Source organism: Pelophylax lessonae (assembly GCF_965119305.1).
Source record: "Pelophylax lessonae genome assembly, chromosome: 2".
Classification (NCBI taxonomy): Eukaryota; Metazoa; Chordata; class Amphibia; order Anura; family Ranidae; genus Pelophylax; species Pelophylax lessonae.
Window position 1 is genome coordinate 450,382,289 of NC_138769.1, and position 25,174 is coordinate 450,407,462.

General features: G+C 46.2%; 1 protein-coding gene across 1 annotated transcript in view; it reads right to left on the reverse strand.

Moving 5' to 3' along the window:
• Positions 1-8,507: 8,507 nt before the first annotated feature.
• The window catches only part of CDC16 (cell division cycle 16), an 83,509-nt gene continuing 66,842 nt past the window's right edge, over positions 8,508-25,174 (reverse strand). The window contains exons 16-18 of the mRNA XM_082246005.1: positions 21,649-21,784; positions 16,105-16,195; positions 8,508-9,310 (exon numbers count right to left, since the gene is read on the reverse strand). Of these exons, the coding sequence (XP_082102131.1) occupies positions 9,054-9,310; positions 16,105-16,195; positions 21,649-21,784 (484 nt within the window). The 3' untranslated portion in view covers positions 8,508-9,053. The remainder of the gene's footprint in view (positions 9,311-16,104; positions 16,196-21,648; positions 21,785-25,174) is intronic.

Below are 25,174 nucleotides of genomic sequence, written 5' to 3' on the forward strand. Positions count from 1 at the left end.
TTCTGTGATAGATGTGAGGTGCGGTGTATTGGACCGGGGGTGAGGGGATCTCCAGTACCCCTTCCCTTCCTATGGCAAGGACCCTGAAATTCTTCATGTAAACCCAAGCACCAGAATCTCCTACAAGCTTTACTATCTTATTGTCATGGCAATAGTTTTCCTAACCACTTCTGGACCGGAAGGTTTTACCCCCCTTACCACTTCTGAACCGGAAGGTTTTACCCTCCTTACCACTTCTGGACCGGAAGGTTTTACCCCCCTTACCACTTCTGGTCTGGAAAGTTTTACCCCCCTACCACTTCTGGCCTGGAAGGTTTTACCCCCCTTACCACTTCTGGACCGGAAGGTTTTACCCTCCTTACCACTTCTGGACCGGAAGGTTTTACCCCCCTTACCACTTCTGAACTGGAAGGTTTTACCCCCCTACCACTTCTGGACCGGAAAGATTTTACCCCCCTAACCACTTCTGGACCGGAAAGGTTTTACCCCCCCCTAACCACTTCTGGACTAGAAAGATTTTACCCCCCTAACCAATTCTGGCCTGGAAGGTTTTACCCCCCTTACCACTTCTGGACTGGAAGGTTTTAGCCTCTAACCACTTCTGGCCTGGAAGGTTTTACCCCCCTTACCACTTCTGGACCAGAAGGTTTTACCCCCCTTACCACTTCTGGACCGGAAGGTTTTACTCCCCCTTACCACTTCTGGACCGGAAGGTTTTAACCACTTCTGTTCTGGACCGGAAGATTTTACCCCCTTAACCACTTCTGGACTGGAAGGTTTTACCTCCTTAATGACCAGACCATTTTTTTGCAATTCGGCACTGCGTTAACATAACCGACAATTGCGCAGTCGTGCGACACTGTACCCTAAAACAATTGATGTGCTTTTTTCCCACAAATAGAGCTTTCTTTTGGTGGTATTTGATCACCTCTGCAATTTTTATTTTTTGCGCTATAAACACAAAATGCGCAACAATTCTGGAAAAAAAAAAAAAACAGTATATTTTACCTTGTGCTATATAACTTTCCCAATAAAAAAAAAAAAAAAAAGTTTTCATCATTTTAGGCCAGTTTGTATTCTATTACATATTTTTGGTAAAAAAAAATCCCAATAAGTGTATATTGATTGGTTGCATCTACAAACTAGGGGGAAGATTTATGTCATTGTTTCTTTTTTTACTAGTAATCGCAGCGATTCTTAGCAGGACTGCGACATTGCGGCAGACAGATCGGACACTGAACTGACACTTTTGGGGGGACTAGTGACATTTCTACAGTAATCAGTGCTAAAAATATGCACTATTACTGTAAATGACACTGGTAGGGAAGGTGTTAACACCAGGGGGCAATCAAAGGGTTAAATGTCTCCCTAGGGGGTGCTTTCTAACTATGTGTGTGTGGGAGGGGGGGGGGGGGTTGTATTTACTGCATGAAGACAGAGACTTGTGTTCCTAAATAGGAGGAACACAGGATCCCTGTATTCATCACTGAGAACAGCGGTCTGCCGTGTTTACAATGGAAGACTGCCATTCTGTCTCCACGGGGAGCGATCACGAGTGCCCGGCGGCAATCGCGGCCACCAGAGCCACTGATTGGCTCCCCCTGTGGCCAATGAGCGCGAACGCACCCCCATTCGCGGTCCCGTGAAGCGATGTACAATTATGTCGTTTCACGGGACAGAGCCGACCTGCCGCAGTATATGTACTGCTGGCGGTTAGCAAGTGGTTACAGTGGAACGTTTCATTTTTTTTAACTGCCTGCTGACCTCTCACAGTAAGTATACTGCAAGTGGGCGGCGGGAGGAAAGGCATACATCAGACGATACTGATGCCAAGGGGCCACCAGCGCATCCGAGGCGTCCGCCAGAGGATCGCGTGTTCTTGCCACAAACCTTTCCACCTTGTGGTTTAGCCGAGACGCGAACAGATCCATGTCTGAGGATCCCCACCTCGCACACAGCATTTGGAAGACCTCCGGGTGTAGGGACCATTCCCCTGATCCAGGGTCTGGCGGCTCAGATAATCTGCCTGCCAATTCTCCACACCCGGAATGTGAACTGTCGAAATCGCCGGGACATGAGTCTCGGCCCAAGACAGAATGTCGGTCACCTCCCGGTGCCCCCTTGGTGGTTGATGTAAGCCACTGCGGTAGCATTGTTCGTCTGTACCCGTACAGGACGGCCCCAAAGTCGATCCGACCATTGGAAGAGACAGTTTGATCGCTCTCAATTCCAAGATGTTGATCGGAAGGGAGGATTCCTCCTCCGACCAAGTGCCCTGGGCAGACAGGTTGCCCAGTACTCCACCCCAGCCTGACAGGCTGGCATCCGTGGTAATTACTGTCCACAGTAACGGACGGAAGGATTTTCCTTCCGACACCGCCGGGGACTGAAGCCACCACAGAAGATCCATTCTGGTCCGGCGACTCAACGAGACACTCAGATCCAAGGACTGAGGTAGTCTGTCCCACCTGGCCAGGATCTCCGCTTGAAGAGACCGTGTGTGAAACTGAGCGAAGGGTATCGCCTCGAAGGCAGATACCATCAACCCCAGGGACCGCATGCAGGTCCTGAGAGACGAGGACTGATTGTCCCGAGGGACCTGATCTCGTCCTGAAGGGTCCAGAGCTTGTCCTCCGGCAGAAACACTTTCGCTTGAGCAGAGTCCAGAACCATTCCCAGATAGGAAAGACGAACCCAAGGAGACAAGGTCGACTTCTGTACGTTGATTGTCCATCCGAACTCCTGGAGCGTCTGCGCCGTAGTGGACAGATCGCACAGCATGCTCTGACTGGCACTCAATCTTAACAGGAGGTCGTCCAGATATCCCAAGACCGTAATGCCCTGTGCTCTCAGCAGGCCCAGAACAGGCGCCAGCATTTTGGTAAAGACCCTTGGAGCCGAAGCGAAAATGGGGATGTGCAGGTACGCATCCTTTAGGTCGATAGAGGCCAGGAATTCCCCTGGACTCAGGGAGGCCACCGCCGAGCGGAGAGATTCCATACGGAACTTTCGAACACGCACAAAGCGGTTCAGAGCTTTCAAGTCCAGGATAGGACGCACCTTGCCCTCCTTTCTGGGCACAGTGAACAGATTCGAGTAAAACCCCCGAAACCTGTCCTGATGACAAAGTGACACAGGGAAAGGGGCCCCCAAACCCACACAGCGTCCGCAGTTTATTAAAGGAGACCCCCACAGGGATCGCATCAGGGAGCCCCACAAAGTCACAGACATGGGGGAACACACAGCAACACAGGACTGCCACCCCAGACAGAGGCCCCACACAGAAATAACTTACCTGTACCGGATGGCGTGGGGTGCCTCTATGAACGGAAAGCTGCTGTCCTCAGATGACAGGGAATGCCATTAGCCAAACACAGGACACTGCAGCACCGCAGATGTGTCCAGTGAGGTAGCCTTCTCACAGGCTGCATCCCTGCTGCGAGCAGGGATGGGTCGTTCATAGCGCCAGGGCGAACCATAGCAGAACGCTCGATGGCGGGCAGGGTATCCATCTGACCCTCTGCCCTGGAGATCCATCTTCATCCTGAAGATCCGACTAAACTAAAGCTGACAAAATAAACAGCTAGTAAAGCAAAGAAAAAAACTGACATTTTGCAAATAAAAATCAAAGAAAAGATTAGAAAAGCGGAGACTGAAGCCCCAGCACAGGGAAGCCTGACTACTCCTGACGCTAGGCAGAGACAAACTGAGTTGGGATGTATTACTGCAGGGGGGTATTGACCAGTGGGACAGGCCCCATGGGTGTGTCTATGCTAAATGCTTTTGTTTCTTAACAAAGTCTTATGCCTAGCTACTCCTGCGGAGCGGAAGTCAATACCCAATAGTGATGACTTATGAGGGGCGGCGACTGTCGGAGGACGTAAGAGAAACACAGATTGTTGTGTGCATAGGAAAAGTGATCTGGCTGTTTTTGTTCCCTGCTTTGCAGGGAGAAAAAGCAGCACACACTACACGTGTTAGGCACACAGCTAAGCCCTTCCTAGACAGTGTCATTAGTACAGTGTCGGTGTACAGTTTTAGGGCCACCGATAAGGCAATACAGCTAGCCCTCCTGTACCAGGCCCAATCAGTTCAAAAGGGTGGGCCCGGCGCCTACTGAGCAGAAGGGCTGGCTGTATTGCCCTATTGCAGACACAAATCCACTTGTTACTCCTGCAGCACTGCTGGCTTCTCCTCCTCTTGATCCCTCTGACTGTGCTGCAGGAGGATCAGTCCTAGCATCTGTGTGTCCCCTTCCCCGCAGCTCTACCGGCTTCCCTCCTTTCCCACCAGCAGCTGCTGTGGGCAAACAGGGCAATGTTTCAGGGGACCAGTAAATGTATCAGATTGACCGGCCTTTTCCTTTGCTGAATGAACACAGTAAGTGATTGGTACCAATTGCTCCTGTGTCAGTTCATCGCTGAAGCATAGTGAAAAGTTAATACTTGCGGGGGGGGGGGGGGACCCTGTCAGGTAGACCTGTATGAGGCCCTGTGATTTCTAACAGCAGCCCTGTACTGTTTTATCACTGCTCACTGTATTAGTGTCACTAGTAATATCAGTGTCACTTAGGGGTTTATTTACTACAAGTGCACATGAAGTGCAGTCGCTGTAGATCTGAGTGGGGCATGCATGGAAAATAAAAGCAGCATTTTTTGCTTGCACATGATTGGATGATAAAAATCAGCAAAGTTTCCCCTCATTTCAGAGCTTCCCCTTAGATCCACAGCGACTGCATTTGTAGTGTGCAGTGGATTTGCCTTTAGTAAAGCAACCCCACAGTGTCATTTCAGTCTGGTGCTTTGTTCCTCTACTATTAGCATCAATAACTTCTGGCATGTTTTACCGACATTAAGAAAAAAAAAGGTGACAGGGGAGGGATCTCCAGCAGAGTGACAGCTGTTACCGTGGGGAGGGAGATGTGTCTTTCCTCCAATAAGCTCTCAGATCTCTCCTCACTGAGCTCTGCAGAGTATAACTTCAGCTCTCCGCCTTCTTTTTTTCTGACAGCTCAGACAAGCTTTAAAAATTCTGGACTTTGAACAGCTGTAGAGAAGAGAGTGCTGCAGATAAACAGGTAAAACCTATGTAGGAGGATTTGTTTAATCTCTGTGTATCACCTGAGGCCAGTCACTTCACTGGGTATATCTAAGAGTTTACATCCACTTTAAATATGACAACTGCTTTATTTGGGTAATGACAGGAATGAAAAGGAAGGAAGCATTAAAATACGCAGCTGAATGGGTTCAGGGATGCCTCATTGGTTGCTATGATGCTTGTCGGCTGCACAGCTAACAGCATCTTAGAATTTAATGATGCCGTGCTACTGGGCATAAACATGCACTGACAGGAGTGTACATCTTGACTTCAGTACCGCCTCTCACTGTACCTCCAATAGGCTCATGTATCTGTCTCTGACAGGTGCATCAGAAGATAAGAATGTAATAAACACTCTTTTTGAATTCTCCAGATTGTCTCTTTTAAAAAAAGGATTTTTACCTGTCTGTTTGCAATTTTCATGGCATTGCACACTCTATACTGCTTTTACTCTACAGTCTACAATTTCAGTGCTAATATTTTATGTCTCTTCCCTTTAGTTTGATGTGAGCACCGTGATTATTCACCAAGGATCTGGCCCTATTTATTTGTACAAAGACTCAAATGAATCTCTGTTGCTTGATTTCTCAATGACCTCTTGCTTAGATCTGCATTTATTGAGCAGCTAAAAACCAACACAGAAAACTTCATTACTCGCCCCCTTAGACCAGAATATGTGTAATTAATCCTGGATAGTAGGACTGGGAGTCTTTGTTCCCCATCAAAATAGAAAAAAAGATACAGGTCCAGCATATCCAGACACAGAGCAAATATTTCCTGCTCACTTGTATTAGTTCTTGTGATATTGGCCTCATACTTTGAGACAGATTCTTTTGCTCGACTTTATGCCAGAACCAAAAATGCTGTCCTGCTGGGGCAAGCCATTGCTTTCCCTAGTCAGGGAAATTCATCTTTGACCATAAAGTAGGGCTTCTATGCTGTGGTGGCTAAGTTCCAAGATGCCAACGTCAGCAAAATTCTAGGTATGCAAGCTTGTTGATTCTCGGAGTCCAAGCTCTCAGTCAGTCTGCTAGAGCTTTAGGTAATACATTTGCTCATTCTTCATTAAATGACTGTTCTAAAAGGACAGCTGGTAGTTATTCAGTCCAACCATGCCACTGTAGTATGTGAATCATAAGGAGGAATCATCATCCGTGGCCAACTTCCCTCATGGGGCTAATTGGCAAGTAGATTCCCTGAGTTATCCGCATATTGGCCCGGGGGAGGTCCCTTATTTGGAGTCTTCATTTCTTAACATTGGATCTCTCAGCGGTTGAATACTATTATTATACAGAATATGTATAGCACCAACAGTTTTTGCAGCACTTTACAATATAAAGAGAGAAAGTACAGTTACAAAATAATAGAAGAGAGCATACAGAAATATAGAGGGAATATAGAAAACATGGTTCTTATTGCCTCAGGTTTAAGCCTTGGTTCACATACAGTATCTCAAAAGCGAGTTCACCCCTCACATTTTTGTAAATATTTTATTATATCTTTTCATGTGACAATACTGAAGAAATTACACTTTACTACAATGTAAAGTAGTGAGTGTACAGCTTGTATAACAGTGTAAATTTGCTGTTCCCTCAAAATAACTCAACACACAGCCATTACTATCTAAACCACTGGCAACAAAAGTGAGTACACCCCTAAGTGAAAATGTCCAAACTGGGCTCAAAGTGTCAATATGTTGTGTGGCCACAATTATTTTGCACCACTTCCTTAACCCTCTTGGATATGGAGTTCACCAGAGCTTCACAGGTTGCCACTGGAGTCCTCTTCCACTTCTCCATGAAGACATCACAGAGCTGGTTGATGTTAGAGAACTTGCACTCCTCCATGTTCCATTTAAGGATGCCCCACAGATGCTCAATAGGGTTTACGTCTGGAGACATGCTTTGCCAGTCCATCATCTTTACCCACAGCTTCTTTAGCAAGACAGTGAACATCTTGGAGGTGTGTTTAGGGTCGTTATGTTGGAATACTGCCCTGCGGCCCAGTCTCCGAAGGGAGGGGATTAGGCTTTGCTTCAGTATGTCACAGTACATGTTGGCATTCATGGTTCACTCAATGAATTGTAGCTCCCCAGTGAAAACAGCACTCATGCAACCCCAGACCATGACAATTCCACCACCATGCTTGACTGTAGGCAAGACACACTTGTCTTTGTACTCCTCACCTGGTTGCCACCCCACACGCTTGCCACCATCTGAACCAAATAAGTTTATCTTGGTCTCATCAAACCACAGGACTGCTCTGAACTACAGTATTTAAAAGTATCAACCAAACATTTGATAAGACTTTTGCTGAGAAAGTATCAGTAGGTATTGACAGCAGTATTTACTATGTAAATGGTGGAAACTTCTACTCACTACAAACAAGGGGTGCAAAGATAACCCTAGGCATAGCTTTGTATAGTTTGTGTTTCTATTTTATCACACATTTAGGATTTTCCTACTTTCAACAAGCAGATATCCCTTTCACGCAGGTTTCTGTGCAGTGTAGCACGGTCTCCCTTGGCTAAGAATATAGCTGGTGCCAAATGTGCCAAGAGTACTCAAAGTATCTTTAGACTGCTTAGAAACAAAGCTTTTTTAAAGGACACTAATCTGCCTCAGAACCCCAATGGTACCAATGTACTTCACAGAAAAAGAAGACTGTTGTAGCTGGTAAAATTTATATAAAACTGACATATGCCTTTGGGGGCAAACAGACTGCAGATTTGGTCACGTAGAGGTAATAACCCAGCTATCAAAGGTTGGCTGACCATTATCAACGATTGATCATTGGATAAATGATTACCAAAAAGTAGCCTGGGAAGAATTATTATCATAGTGGCTAGTAGTCAGTCGTAGTAATGGGATCACATCTGTTCAGAAAGTCATCTGCACAAAGCGAGCAAGAGGCTATAACCAAGGGAAGTCAATATGGAGCATTTGTATGACCCCTTGCACAAGTCTTCCCCAATCCTGCAGGCTTGGATGTGAGTCACTGGGACTGGCCTTATGATAGTGTTCTAGGAATGGTAAGATTCCTTGTACGAGTTGTGGGGAGAATAAACATAAGCTAGCCTAGAGTGTTAACTATATTTTCTTGCTCTCTGCCACCCATAACTTTATCGCTCTTCCACCCTCCTTTTCCTTCCCCTGTAATTAGAATTTACGTATATGCCTATTTATTATTTCTAGTGGATCTGAGATGATTTAGCTAGCACATTAGGATATTTCTGCAAACATTAGTACATTAGTGAAAGATACATTCATTGCCCTCCACACTACAATACAGTATTTTTAAATGAGTCAAGTCTGTGGCACATCTTATGAAAAATGCAGGATGGCGGAGAAAATTAAATATAAGAGGAGGAGAAATGAAGATGAGATAAAAAAACATGCAACACACTGTGCCCTTGTTCTTGTGATACATTTAATATGTAAAAAGTTTTAATAAAAAAATCCTATCTTTCCATTTCAGTCTTTATTGCAGACATTCAAAACATTTGGTGCAACATGTACATGTACATTTCAGAAAAAAAAGCAGTTTCACATTATCACCTGGGGTGGTCTGTGGACAGAAAACACCCTTTTCAAGTCCCATTTAAAAAGTTGTTTTTGCACATGCAATTTCTATCTGACATGTGGCCATGTATCACTGTATTACAATTATAATAATGTCCACATTAGAATGTTAAAAAACACACACACACACACACACACAATTAGGTGAATTCATTTTACAATGTTTAACAGTAAAAATGTAAAACCCCTGGAGAGTAACATGCCTTTCACAAAGTCCAGACAGACACGTACACAGTTCATTAGCAACAGAATACCAGTGCCTCTGTGGGGAAGCAAGGGGCTCATTCCCAGTTGTGGCAGGATGTGGTGTATCTTCACATAAAACATCTATATTTCAGGGTGATAGCATAAGTCCCAGTAAGAACAAAGTAAACCTCATGTACTATGATCGGACATTGATGTTTCTAGCATCATATCACTCTCGTTCATCTCTATTTCAAGAGCTTCTTCAACTGGAGACCTGGCATCAGATGGTTTAGGCAGATTAGTAGACTCCAAGGCCATTATGCCACTTACGTCAAGAGACTGTCTCTCCATGTCAACCTCCCATGGAGAAGAAATTATGTTCTTCAAAGTTTTCATTGTGTGCACATCAAAGTCATAACATCTTAGCTTGTCCTTGATCTCTGTTCCTATGAAACAGAACACAAGCTATATTTGTTAAAAAACAAATGCAAGATTTACACATCCCCACTTTGAATGGCCGATGAAAAAAGCCAGCTTGGGCAAAAATAAAATACTTTTGCTGGTGTACTTAAAAATAAAAAAAAAGTCCTGAACTATCTCAATTTGTTCATGTTTAACAATACGTTTATTGTACCATTGTTTTACATCTTTGCCAATAAAACGAGTTTTTAAAAAACAAATAAATGAAAGCTTGAGCTGCAGTACTCACCTTCAATCTGAAGCTGTTCCTAGCAGTACCCTAGCCCATTGGTCTTCGACCCAGGAAAAAACTGAATTTTTGTAAAATTTTACCATAAAATTCCTTTCTCTGAGTCCTCTGACAGTCGCCGCCCACTCATACAGTCTTCACCAATGGGTATTGACCTCTTATCCATAGGAGCAAGCTAGGCATAAGACTTGTTAAAAACAAAGTAATTTACATAGACACACCTATAGGGGCTGTCCCACTGGTCCAATACCCCCCTGCTATCAGCCATCCCAACTCAGTTTGGTAGCAAGCAGTTAAAGTCCAAAGAACCCCAAAGCAGTGTAGACATGAGGGGTGGGAAACGGAACCGTCAGAAAGGCAATGCAGCACCCACCGCACCGCAGAGAAAGGAACCTTACGTGAGCAGAAAGGTATCCTCTGGGCAACAGAAAAGCTCAACTGGAGCAACAACCCAGGAAAGCAAATAAACAAGGGGGAAAACGACACCAACAGCCTGGGCCCTGCAAAACTAGGGTCCCCTTAAGGCACTGCCGCACACAGAACTTTGCGGCCAAAGGAGGCATCTGCCGATGCCAGAACATCAAGTTTGTAGAATTTTGAAAAGGTGTGCACAGACGACCAAGTCGCAGCCTTGCACACCTGGACCACCGAAGCCTGATGCCGGAAGGCCCAGGATGCACTCACCGCTCTGGTAGAGTGCGCCTTGACAGGGAAGGGCGGTACCAGTTCCTTAATTTAATAGGCCTGCACAATCGTCTGATCCATTTTGAAATGGTCGCCGCAGACGCAGCCATACCCTTCCGAGGTCCCTCAGGAAGGACAAAAAGAGAATCCGACTTCTGAAAGGATTCAGTGGACGACAGGTAAACCTGATCGCCCAGACAACATCCAAGGAATGTAAGGCAAACTCCTTAGGATGTTTAAAATTCGCACAAAGCAAAAGGCAAAACAATGTCCTCATTAAGGTGAAAATCAGAAACCACCTTTGGAAGGAAGGACTGGTTGGGTCGCAAGACCACCTTATGCCTATGAACCACCAGGTAAGGGGAGCGGCAAGACAAGGCCGCCAACTCCGACACTCTGCGTGCAGAAGTGATCGCTACCAGAAAAGCAACCTTTTTCGAGAGCAGAGGCAAAGAAATCTCCCGGATGTTTTCAAAGGGAGAACGTTGCAAAACTGACAGAACCAAGTTCAAGTCCCAAGGAGGTAGGGGCGCCCTCCGAGGAGGGGCCAAGTGACGCAGACCTTGAATAAAGGTGCGAATCAAGGAGTCAGACGCCAATGGGCGCTGGAAAAGGACGGCCAGTGCAGACAACTGGCCCTTAAACGTGGACAACGCGAGGCGTTGGTCCACACCAGTTTGTAAGAAGGCTAACACCCTCGCCATCGAGTAGGAACAAGGAGGGAAGCCTCTGGATTCACACCAGGCAAAATAAGCCTTCCAGGTACGGTAATAGATCTTACCGGACGAGGCTTTCCTAGCCTTGAGCAAAGTAGGAATGACCTCAGAAGAGAGACCCCTGTCTCTTAGGACCTGGCTTTCAACAGCCATGCCGTTAAAGCCAGCGACTGTAAAGCAGGATGGAAGATCGGTCCCTGAAACAGTAGATCGTCTCGTAACGGTAGCCGCCACGGAGGCTCGACGGCCAGTTGAATGATGTCCACGTACCAGGACCGGCGTGGCCAGTCCGGGGCCACCAGAATCACCAACTTAGGTTCAGAGACCAACCTGCGCAGGAACCTGGACCACAACTGGATCGGGGGAAAGGCATACATCAGACGATACCGGTGCCAAGGCACCACCAGCGCATCCGAGGCGTCTGCCAGAGGATCGCGTGTTCTTGCCATGAACCTTCCCACCTTGTTTAGCCGGGACGCATTTGAAAAACCTCTGGGTGCAGGGACCATTCCCCCTGGTCCAGGGTCTGACGGCTCAGATAATCGGCCTGCCAGTTCTCCACACCCGGAATGTGAACTGCCGAAATCGCCGGGACGCGAGTCTCGGCCCAAGACAGAATGCTGGTCACTTCCTGAGCCGCCCGGGCACTCCTGGTGCCCCCTTGGTGATTGATGTAAGCCACCGCAGTGGCATTGTCCGTCTACACCCGTACAGGGCGGCCCTGAAGACGATCCGACCAATGGAGCAGGCACAGCCTGATCGCTCTCAATTCCAAGATGTTTATCGGTAGGGAAGATTCCTCCACCGACCAAGTGCCCTGGGCAGACAGGTTGCCCAGGATGCCACCCCATCCCAACAGGCTGGCATCCGTGGTAAATACCGTCCACAGTAACGGCCAGAAGGATTTCTCCTCCGCTACGGCCGGGGACTGGAGCCACCACAGAAGATCCACTCTGGTTTGATGACTCAGAGACACCCTCAGGTCCAAGGACTGAGGGAGCCTGTCCCACCTGGCCAGTATCTCTGCTTGGAGAGACCGCGTGTGAAACTGTGCAAACGGTATCGCCTCGAAGGCTGACACCATCAATCCCAAGGACCGCATACAGGTCCTGAGCGACGAGGACTCGTTGTCCCTGAGGGACCTGACCTCGCTCTGCAGGGTCTGGAGCTTGTCCTCCGGCAGAAACACCTTCGCTTGGGCGGAGTCCAAGACCATTCCCAAATATGGGAGACGCACCGAAGGAGACAAAGTCGACTTCTGAACGTTGATCGTGGACAGATCGCGCAGCAGGCTCTGACTGGCACTCGATCTTAACAGGAGATCGTCCAGATAACCCAAGACCCCAATTCCCTGTACCCGTAATAGGCCCAGAACAGGAGCCAGCACTTTGGTAAACACCCTTGGAGCCCAAGCGAGACCAAAAGGTAACGCCACAAACTGATAGTGTTCCTCCGCGATAGCGAATCGGAGGTACCTCTGATGACCCTCGAATATGGGGATGTGTAAATACGCATCCTCTAGGTCGATAGAAGCCAGGAAATCTCCCGGACTCAGGGAGGCCACCACCGAGCTGAGCGATTCCATGCGGAATTTTTGAACGCGCACAGAGCAGTTCAAAGCTTTAAAGTCCAGAAACGGATGCACCTTTCTAGGCACAGTGAACAGATTCGAATAAAACCCCCGAAATCTGTCCCGATGAGGCACCAGGACGATTACCCCCTGGGCGAGTAGATCCTGAATCGCCCGATGAAGATCTTGCAGCCGATCTGGGGTCAAATGAAGATTTGAGGGAAAGAATCTGTCCCCTGGTCGCGAAAGGAATTCGATCTTGTAACCTGATCAAATGATTTCCTGAACCCACTTGTCCGGAATCCGGAGCAGCCAAGGTTGGAGGAAACCGTGCAGACGTCCCCCCACCCCTGAAACGGGTGAGGGCGTCCCTTCAGGCAGTGGCGGACTGTGCCACCGCACCAGCCTGGGCGGCTTTTGGCTTGCCCGCCCATGACTTTCTCTGGCCACCCTGGCCCTTGAAAGGTTTCCCCTTGTCCTGCGCCTTGAAGGCACGAAAGGACCCCTGATTTGGTTTAAAGGAGGGGCGGAAAGACTTACCCCTAGGATTCTGGGGTAACAGAGTACTCTTGCCCCCAGTGACACCTTTAACCAATTCATCCAGGGATTCTCCAAAAAGACGAGACCCAGCATAAGGGATGCAAGACACCGTCTTCCTAGAAGTCTGGTCAGCCGACCAGCTTTTTAACCATATCAAGCGGCGATTAAGTACTGCGACACTAGATAAGCACGCAGCTAATGGGGCCTCATTCAAGGCCGCATCGCACAAATACATGACCCCTTGATAAATCTGGTCCACCATCCCCAAGCTGGTCGGGGGGGGGGGGGCAGAATCAGCCACGAGGATTCGTCTGAGCACCTTGGTCCAATCCACCACCGCTTGAGCCACCATGACAGAGGCGAAAATAGGTTTCAGCATGGAACCCACCACCATATAGGAATGTCGGGCAAGAGATTCCAGCCTCCTATCCGTAGGATCTTTAAACACCGGAAAATCCTCGGTAGGTACCAGAGTGGCCCTGTTCAATCTGGCCACAGTGTGATCCACTTTGGGAGCCACAGACGAGCGCAAATCCGTAGGAGACGCAAAGGGGTAGAGGAGTTGAAACTTCTTTGGCACCACAAAAGTGCGCTTCAAGTTGCGCCATTGTTCATTCACAGTTTTGTGGAACTCAGCGGGGCAAGGAAATACCTGCGCCACCTTCCGAGATCTGTGGGTACCAAAAGAGGACCGTTTTCCCGGAGGATTGGGCTCATCCTCTAAATGTAGTGTTTCCTTAAAGGCAATGATCAGCGCATCCATAGCTGCGCGGTCCTCGGCCGTCCCAGGGGGGGAATCATCCACCCCCGCATCCTCCGCCTCCCCCTCAGACTGAGAAGAGCGAGACCCTTCAAGGGGCACACTATCTATGGCAACCATGTCAGATTCAGAATCAGAAGAGAGAGAGCCTAGGCCTTTTTCTAGCATCCCGTTCAGTCATCAAAACATCCACTTTGGACGCTAAAGTCGCAAGTGCGGCAGTCAAAGCAGGCAGAGCAGAAGATTCAGAGGAATCTGAATCCTCCACCAAAGCTGGGGGAAATTTGCTGTCCTGGGACTCCATAATAAAATATATATATTTTTTTAAAGGTACTGGCCCTTTAAGCGCACCGTGATCACCCGCAGAACACCGCTATGAAGGATGCTGTAAGCAGACCCCCAAACAGGAATAAACTGATAGCCAGAGGTATTCCCACAAAAAACAGCAAAGACAGACCCCACAAGTGTTACCACACGCCTGCCGATCTTCTCTGTACAGAAAGAGGAAGTGATGTCACCGCAGGAGGCTGAACTAGGACTTCAGACTAAGGAAACATGGTTGCCCATAGAAAGCAATGGGAGACTCCGGAAAAATGGCCCCTGATGTGCTCAGGAGAACACATTGCCACACGCAAGGCGCCAGAATACACTACATACATCGCTGTAGAAGCGCCCACAGTGAAGCCAGCATGCTGACCACACCTAAAATGGCGGACCGGCGTTTTTTAACCCCGCAGCGGTCGCCGCACGTGTCTGCACCTCCACACACACCATAAAGTGTCACCTAGGAGAGGGACAACCCACATAGCGAACTAGCTGAGGTAAAGTTCCCGCAGGGACCGGGAGAAAGGGCGCCCCAAAAAACGCACAGACATTAGGGGATACCACAGACACACAGGACTTCCAGCCCCAGACAGAGGCCCCACACAGAATGTACTTACCGTATCCGATGGCATGGGTGCCTCACATCGACAGGAAACCTCCCACCCCAGATGGCGGGGGTGCCGTCAGCCAAAAACGCAGGACTCTAGCAACGCACGGAAACCGTGGGAGAGACGTCCAGGCGAGGTGGCCACCTCGCGGGCTTTCATCCCTGAGGACAGGATGGGTAGTTTGCGAGGCCAGGGCGTACGCATAACCTGCTAAACGCTCGAGTGCGGGCTGGGATTCCATAAGGCCCTCTGTCCTTGGATACCAGGACGACTAGTGCGACTCCCAGCTCCGCGACACCGTCATCATCTTGAAGAAGTGACTAACTAAACGCTGAGAAATAAACAGCTAGTAATGCAAAGAAAAAAAACGCATTTGCAGAAATAAAACCATAAGAAATAGAAGAAGGCTGAGACTGTAGCCCCAGCACAGGGAGAGCCTATCTCACTCCTAACTAGGCAGAAGATAAACTGAGTTGGGATGGCTGATAGCAGGGGGGTATTGAACCAGTGGGACAGCCCCCATGGGTGTGTCTATGTAAATTACTTTGTTTTTAACAAGTCTTATGCCTAGCTTGCTCCTATGGATAAGAGGTCAATACCCATTGGTCAAGACTGTATGAGTGGGCGGCGACTGTCAGAGGACGTAAGAGAAATCGGAAATTACTGTGAATGTAGGGTGTCAATGTGTAGGGTGTCAATGTTCCCTTCTTATCAAGTAGGTATGACCATGGCACCCCCGCATTCACTATAAATTGATGCAGAGAGCAATGTTGACATCAGCATGTCAAAGCCACTCTTTGCATTGTCTCGGAACGCCCACTGCTAGAGAAAATCAGTAAAGAATGAGGACCCAGTGCATCACGCGATAGGCCAGAAGACATTGAAAAAAAAAAAAAAAAGGTAAGAAAAAAGTACAATGTCCACACACTGAGTGAGTCACTTGTGTTGGAAACATGGAGTTGGGCTTTAAAAGAGAAGTCTAGATTTTTTTTTTTAAATCCTACTTACCTAGGTTGATGCAGCATCGGTCCTCCACTGGCTCCAAGGTTGAGAACTGAGAGATCAAAGACTGCTGATCGCTCAGTTCTCCGTGAGCATTTTGCTTCCAGGATGCAGGAATGTAATGCAGGAATGTAGTGCAGTAGCTGTGAACTGGAGCACCAACATCAGCAGAGCTTTCAGTCAAATTGAATACAGACTACTTTTAACCTACACTAGACTTTAGAAACAAAAAAAAGAAAACAAAAAAAAAAAAAAAACACCACTGGACAGAATCCGACCAATTTGCATTCGTGCTTTGTATTTTACAAAATGTACATAAAACCTTACCAATATATGCTTCAGAGTCTCCAATATACATTTCAATGCAATGTCCAAGCATTGTAACAGAAAATGTGTCATCTCTTCTTAGACCTAAAGCCTTAAATACAAGAAAAACATAATTAGTCATACAAAAATCATTAAATAAATAAATGGTAATGCATTATGTAATTCTATTGAAAGCATCAAGAGAAATGAAGATTTCGGTTTACCTGTAAAACCACAGGATACAGAAGAGTTATGCCTAGACTACTTGGGTTATGCTGCTACCTTTAGGTGACTGGACAGTGGAGACCTAACACCTCCAAGCTCCACTAAACTTCAGTTTTGTAGCAAGCAATGAGGAACAGAAAAGGGGAGGGATCATTGTGTCCCATGATATACTTGATTCTTTCAGATACCCACCAAAAATCCCAATTTCTTAATAGTACATTACAGGACAGAGAGGGGTAAGAGTGGAATTCCAGTCAAATTCTAAATAGTCATAAATCTACTCCCACCCCATTCTAAGACTATTCCATCTACCCTGCAAAAGAAAAGATGTCCATACTTACCTAATCTGAAGCAGCTCCAGTCCACGCACATGATTAGGTCCCAGCACCAGCTTCAGTGTAGTGGTGAAGGGACAGCCGACAATGGATGCCCCATAGTAAGTCTATGGGAGACGTCAGTGCCCAGGCTCTGCAGCCATTGTCGCTGTGTATCCTCCACGTTAAAGCCACTGCTAAAACCCACTCATGCAATAGCTTCAGAATAGTTAGGTATACTGTAGACATCTTTTACAGGGTAGATAGAATAGTTTTAGAATAGAGATGGGAGTAGATTTAGGCTTAGTTAGAATTTGACTAGAATTCCACTTTAATATTCTCGAGTACTTGTGATGTCCCAAAGCGCTGAACATGAGAAGCAGGCAACACAGTAATGGGGCCAACACATCCAAAACAGAACAAAAAAATCCAAAACAGAATCTGACTTTCTCAATGAAGCCATGGTCTTCAGATCAACTCGAATAGTGCATACATCATTCAAAGTGTGATGCACCTTCTCTTCGGGATGCTTTGGACTAGACCAAGAAGAATTAAGAAATTACCTTAGACAAAAAAAGAGTACAGAGGCCTCAGAAACACCTTATACTAGTGAAGAACCAGGAAGGGTTCCTTGCAGCAAAGAACACCCAACTTTGAGATCCCACAAGTCAAGGTAATGACAACCAAAAAGAACAGCTTGCGTGAAAGGACGACAAGGGGATCTCTTAGAGGTTCAAGGGGAGAAGGCTGTGTAACAAACAAGACCAAGGTCCTACGTGGACAAGGGAGCCACACAGGTGGAAAAATCATTAGGACACCCTGCAAAAAGGCTTTAACCAAGCAATGAGATATGATAGGTCCCTGAAACAGAACAACCAAGGCGAAGATCTTTCCCTCAAAAGTACTTAAAGAGTAACTCCGCTTTTGTTGAGAAAAAAACATTCCCCTCTGGGTGATCACTGCAATGCACATGGAATATAACAACCTTTAGATATTCTGAAGAAATCATTGTTTGTTACTCTGTGCTGAGTGGGTCTACTGGGATTGGTTTCATAATTATCAATCACAGGGCTTGACAAATTTGCCTGAAATCTAGGAGCCAGCTAAAAAAGTTAGGAGCCAGTTTTTTTAGTTTTTTTTAAACTAACAACCAAGCTTTATTTAATAAAACGGATACTAAATTTACACATAAATACGGCTAGAACCCCACTCTCCTCTATAGCGCAATCGGATGGAAACAGACCGTCTGTCTCTTTCCATCCGATGCCATCTGATCCGATCCACGGTCGGGATGGATAGAAAATAGAACCACCATCCGTCTGTTTTTGGCGGACAGGATCAGATGGTGGCAGATTACTGCTCCATAGAGGAGACTGAAGGGTCCGATCAGGTCTACCTGAAAAACTGACAGGCGGACCTGATCAGACAGCCCGTGTGAAAGGGGCCTTCGGCTGTGGCATGGCGATGAGGAAAACAAAAAAGATTATATATATATATATATATATATATATATATATATATATATATATATATATATATATATATATATATATATATATATATATATATAATTGAAAAAAACATTTTTTCATTTTTTTTTAATGATTTAAAAAAAAAAAGAAAAAAATTATTATTATTTTTTTTTAAATTTAGAAAATAAATTAATAATAATAACCACACTCCCTGTCCACTTACCTTTAAGCAAAGGTAACTGGACAGGGAGATGAAGCCTGCAAAAACTTCCCTCTCATCTCTTCTTGGGAAGGAGATGGGAATGCATTGAGAACAGGCAGTGGAAACAAGTCAACAGGCAGTGGAAACAGTCATTACTCCCGGCCACCACAGGAGGGCGCCAGTTCCCCATTTGAAGCCTCTCATCTCACATAAGAAGGCCAAAAAGCCGGGGCCTCAATTTTCGGACGGCGCGGAAGTCTGTGCACTGGGGGAGGAGGTGGGGGCGCAAAAGGGACAGGACACCTCCTGCAGGGCATCCCAGGCGCCAGGTCGCTAATTCTAGTCGCAAATGCGACCTGGCGCCCGGGGGTTTGTCGAGCCCTGATCAATCAGTTGTGCAGCTGCAGAGCCCTAATGAGGAAAGCTGATGGGTCTGCATCCCTTTAAACAACGTGTTCCTATTGGGAGTATCTCACCAAAAATTACATTTTTGTTGCAGGGGATGCCAGAAATCTGACTTGTAACTTAGGCAGATTTCTGTGAAAATTGGGGAGCCAATCACACAAGCAGGAAATTATGTTTTTGGGGTGTGGTCAGTACACATTCTGTGTACAGAACAACTCCAGTTAGCCATATTGCACTGCATTTTAAGAAAAGTACAGTGGCTGCAGATTGTAAAGAAAAGGTAATTTTTAATAACATTCAAATACAATATGACTTGTGTCGCAATTGTATAAGCTATATTATTTTTTCTTTATATGCTATTTTTTTCCCCTGTGAAAGTGGCGGCACCCTTTAATTAAAGCACACCAGTTGCAGTAAGTCTTTTACATACAATGGTAAATCATAAACCTGGAGGTCGACTTCCTAGCCTGGAGGAGGTTAGAAGAATAGAGTCAGAAACTATGCCTCAGGATTTGGGCCATTCAGGTACTATCAGAATCCCCAGAATCCCTCCTCCTTTATCCTAAGGTGAGGAAAAAGCTGCATTGAAGGGAAGGCATAGATCAGAAAAAGCCGATCCCAAGGAGTTACCAGAGCATCTACTGCAAACACTTGATAATTCCTTGTGCAAGACACAAATTTGTCCAGTTTATTAAATCCCTCCCCACAGCAAATAAATCTCAGCAAACACTTTGGGTGAAGAGCACATTCCCCTAAGTTCAGCTATTGATGTCTGCCTATTTTCCATGTCGGGAATATGGCAGAACATATTCTGGCCCTGTCCCCCATGCAAAGAGAGGTTGGGGTCCACTCCTTCATAAGCAGCACGACTTCTTGTCCCTTTCTTGATGGTTGATGTATGCTCCAGCCATACATTGTCTGGCTAAAGCCCCTAAAATCTAGATAGTCTATTGAAGGAGGGGTAGACAAGTTTCCTGATGTTACAGGATGACAGACAACTCCTGCTCCCCTGATCACCAAACTAGAGGTTCTCGAGAACATCTCCCCACCCCAACAGGCTAGCAACGGTCGTCTGAACCTTTCAAGTCACAGGATGGAAGGATTTCCTGGTATCCAGCACCTGTGTGGATATCCACCTGTCCAGAGTTGACATTGTCTTGGGAGTCAGATGCATCGGTAGATGCAAGGACTACTGACATCTGTCCAATAAAGACAGGATATTGAGCTGCAGAGCTCTGGAGTGACACTGGGCATAGGGGACTGCAATGAAGGCAGCTACAATTTTTCCCACGCACCTGTATGCAGGTCCCAACTGAGGGACTTTTCAACAACCTCAAGCATTCTACCAGGGCTCGAAGAAACAGGCATTTTTCCTGGGGAAGAAGCAACTTTACCTGCTCTGTGTCAAGCACTAAGCCAAAGTATTCCAGTGCAGACATTACTTCTGAAGCAAGAGGGAAAGGACAAGCTCAACCTCCATAGTGTAGTAAACAAGGTGAATAATATTAATGTTTAAAAAGCACACTTACAAAGGGGAAAGCTTGTGCAAAGCGGTAAAAGTCAAAGCTACTGCCTCTGGAGCCCGTAGCCGCTTTGGAATTCCCCTACTTTGACTGTGAACAGGGGAAGAAGAGCACAAGCAGGAGGGAGCCGCTGCTGCAGGAAGACAACCAGATAGGGGATGGAAGCCTGAGCCTGGATGCCTGACACCGCTGGGAGATAGGAACAAGTTCCAAAGCATGTCGCTTCTTCTTTAGCCTATCTCAAGTAAGGCCAACTTTTGGAGGCTCCCAGCCAAACCTCTGTAGGACTTGTCCTGTTTGCTGGAGATTCAATATTAGTTTCTGAGCCAATTGCTACCTGAGCAGCAGATCCTCCAGATATACCAGAATGGGAATAAACAAAGTCCTCAACAACTCCACAACCGAAGTCGACCCCTTGTTTAAAATAAATGTTCAGCTCTGCAACTAGTCTTGTTTAGAAGCCAGCAAGCAATAGTAACCTGTGTGTGTGAACCCAACAATAAGCTTTTATATCTATAAGCATTTTGTTTTATCGGATAATCTGAATATTTGATATCTTTAATAATTCAGAAAAAACACTTGTTGATCTTCCTGGAATCTTGTGAACTGACAATTTCCTGTGCTCTCTGCCTGTGCAAACTTGTAACAATTACTTTGTTCTCAGCTATCTTTGAGGACTGAAGAACCACTCCCTCTAGGTTATGGTCAATGGGAGAGGTGTGGGGTCTCGTAGGTCTAGCTCGACTCTGTTGTTCTGATCCAAAAGGATTAGTGAGCATTTTCACTCTAGGACAGGTGTGTTGCTGGCAGAATCACCAGGTAAAAATAAAACACTGCCTTATAAAAGAAGACTTCTCAGAGTTTAAGAGAAGTACTAAGTGGCTTTAAAGCACAGGATTCATGGATAGCTGGGTACCTCAGTGGTAAAGAATGGCTTTAGCGGGAACATGGCATACTCAAAGTTGTTACGCATATTAAAAGCTTTTGTATGCTCTTGAGGAATTGGCAAGAGAGAAAACGAATGCAGCCACCACATCTAAGGACAAATAAGGTACAACAATTACATTTTGATTTCTATTGCTTGGATACGCTTTAAGGAGTCATTGCACATAAGTTTGACGCCAAATGTCAATCTGTTGGTAACCTGTTGGAAAAGATTAAATGAGCCCTGTAGTATAACATCCCAACAAAAACAGCTTTCTTTGTGGTAATATGCAAAATAAATCATGATTCAAGAATACAACAATATTTAGTATTGTATCATGTTAATGTACTTCTAGCAATGACTAACACTTTGAGAACTGCCAATATGTAGAAACACATTGGGCTTACCTATACTGACCTTAGCTGCCAACTCTTCTGACAGAGGACACGCGCAATATACAAGTCAGATTATACATACTCTGTTTCAGTGGTAAACTTACTGTATGGAAATAATCAATTGCACTTTCAAAATTTCCCATTAGACTGTGTATATATCCAATAGCTGAATAGGTGGAGGCATTTTGTGGTATCAGAACTAGGGCTTGACGATGATACTCTAAGGCATCTTCATATTTTCTGCAAAATAGAAAGCATAATGTATTAAAGGAAATGTACAGAGGTTTTGTTTATTTATGAAGGTCAGCACTAAAACAGAAAAAAAAACCCCACAATTTTGTCAGGTAAGGCCTTGTTCACACGGGGCGATCTGATCCGTGCCTCGAGCAGGGTAGTATTTTACTGGCACAGGGATGCACAAGTGTTGCATGCATCCCTGTGCCCATGATCCCATAGTTGTCTATTGGTATGCAGCGGCTGCACGGACACAGCCGCAGCTCCAGGTGTGACATCCGTGTGGGTGCGCAGCCCCAAACACATCCAGGGTGAGTTTGGGACATGCACACGCACGCACAAGGATGATATATTGAGAGTAGCAGCTGTGTATGTGCAGCTGCTGTGTCCCAATAGGCATGAATAGGACTGATCTCAAATCTTTATACACCATATAGACCTAAGCACATTTTATATTTCCACTATGATGAGTCTGTTTATTGTGTGATCATTTTTGTTATTACCTAAGAAAACAAAATCAAATATTTTCTAGAATGTGGGGAAAATGTACTTTGCAAAACCCAATGAGGTGCAAGGAAACGTAAAAATAAACAGTATTTTTGCAAGCACGTGATTGGATGATTGAAGTCAGCAGAACTTCACCTCATTCAAGAAGCGATGGTAAAGTCACCCACAGGCCCTGTACCAGCCAGCCTCCCACAGGCCCTGTACCTGCCAGCCACAGGCACTGTACCAGCCAGCCACAGGCACTGTACCAGCCAGCCAGCCACCCACAGGCACTGTACCAGCCAGCCACCCACAGGCTCTGTACCAGTCAGCCACCCACAGCCCCTGTGCCAAACCGCAGGGTGCCAGCCAGCCACCCACCCACCACAGGGTGCCAGACTGCCACCAACCCACAGGTCCTGTACCAGCCAGCCGCCCACAGGCCCTGTGCCAGCCAGCCACCCACCACAGGGTGCCAGAAAGCCAGCCATTAAGCATTAATCAAAAATTAACATGTTCATTACCAGATTTGTGTCAAAAAACTTACCGTTAGTGTACCGGTAACGGCCTTTCTCTTCAATCCTTCCAGGACGGCCTACATTTGAGAGATTGTGGCTCCGCCTCACAGGAAACACAACTAATTTGCAGCTGTTTAAAAGGGTCCCACCCATCCTTAGCTTCAGTAATAGAAAAGTAGTTTCCAACCGAACCTTAAGGAATATAGTTATTCAAACAGCTACACATATATACATATACATTTATATATACATATTCTTTAGAACTCACCACCACATTGGGCGGGAAGTAGGCCGGCCGTCCTGGAAGGATTGAAGAGAAAGGCCGTTACCGTTACACTAACGGTAAGTTTTCTCCTTCCAGGACGGCCTACATTTGAGAGGATGATAAAGGAATCCATACTGGCCTACCTTAGGGCGGGACCACTGCCTGTAAAACCTTTCTGCCAAAGGCAAGGTCTTGTTGCGACAGTACTTCCACACAATAGTATTTTAGGAATGTATCTTGGCTGGACCAGATGGGTACATGGCGGACTGCTCCCAGGATGTTCTGGCTTTTTCGGCCCAGGAAGTTGCCATGCCTTTTGTGGAATGTGCCTTTAGTTTTGCGGGTGTGGGTTTACCTGACACCTTATATGGCATGCTAATGGCTTGCTTAATCCACCTCGAAATCGAGGGTTTTGATGCTTGCAATCCCTTTCTTGGTCCAGAATGTAGAACCAACAGGTGGCTAGACCTTCTAAACCCCTTGGTTCTTTCCAGATCTTGTGAGAAGACACTTCTTACATCCAGACAATGCAATTTCCATTCTTTTGCACAGCTAGGTTTTTCACACAAAAAGGTGACAAGACCATCTCTTGATTTCTGTGAACAGAAGAAACTACCTTGGGTAGGCACAGTGGGTCTGGTCTAAGAATCACTCTGTCTTAGAGAATTAGCATAAAGGGTTCCTTTATGGACGAATTTTTGTAAATCTCCCACTCTTCTGGCTGTGGTAATTGCCGACAGCAAGTTAACTTATTTGCCAAAATATTTAAAGTAACCTTCTCTGAAGGTACCTAGGGTTCACCAGCTAATGTTTCTTGTACTTCCGTTAAGTTCCGAGCTGAAACATTAGCTCCATTGATCGGGGTCGTTCATCCCTGAACTAACCAATCTTAATTAAAAAAGGCTCTTTGTCCAGACTTTTATCTTAAGAAAACAGAAGTGCCACTACCTGTACTCTAAGGGTGTTAACTGGCACCCCCTTATCTACCCCATCCTGTACAATTTCCAGGATAACGGGGATTGAGGCAGAGGAATGTTTTCTTCTGCTGTGGCCTGGGGCGAAATGAGAGGCCTTGTATTAACAGATCTGGAACCTCTGTTAGTTTCCAAGGAGCTGTCACTGATGGGGATATCAGTCACGAACCACGTTCCCTTTGGCCCCCAAGGGGCCATCACTATGAGACGCAGTTGCAGCCATCCACTGAGTCTCTGTATGATTCTTGGAATCAGGTTTTGAGGAAGAAAGGCATATGCTCGCCTAGCGTGTCAGGTAAGCTACTGTTGTAGCATTGTTTTGAATAGATTTGGACTTTTTTCCTAAAATGTCCTTCCAGGTGAGCCCCCTCCTTTTGGAACTTCGGTCTCTTGTTCCAAGAGAGCAAGTGGAAATATTGAAGGTCTCGTGAGTGTAGTTGGGCCACTCTACAGCTGGGATACAAGCTGTAATCAGACCAAACATCCTCATGATCTGTCCCCTGAAAACACAGAGGATGAAAACAGACATTTTTTCACCGCCGAGACCACTTTTCCTTTTCCTCTGGGAAAAAAACAGTTTCTTTGAAATCTATCTTATACCCCAGGCAGACTTGAACCTGAGTCGGTTCTATTGAGGATTTCTCCACATTTATCAGCCACCCTGCCGGCTGTAGGCCTGACATCACTTGTTGTGTGTCTGCCTGTTTTGCTGATCTTGAAAGGGTCAACTTATAGCCCAGATAAGGGATCCATATTGGGCCCTGCAGATGACGCTGTCCTATTTGCAGTTTCCACTGCGAATCTTAGGAATGCTTAGAGTTCCAGATGAATTGGAACCTGCCTGTAAGCGTCTCTTCCGGGTTTGTACCATAATGCGTGAGAGTCAAAAAAATCTTTGAAGACCTGATTTCACGGTATAGAGGTATTTACCCTCTGTACAGTTATCTCTGCCACTGGCTGAGAACAAAAACTTCAGTCCGTATCCTCTCTGAATGATCTGGAGGACATCGGGGCTGTTTGAGATGTTTTTCCATTGAGGGAAAAAAATTGGGATAACCTGTTCCCTGAGGATCTAGATAAACATCCTCCAGGCCTTGATCACACAAAAAGGATCCTTTTGCCAGGCCAGGCACAAAGTCTTAACTTGGAAGAG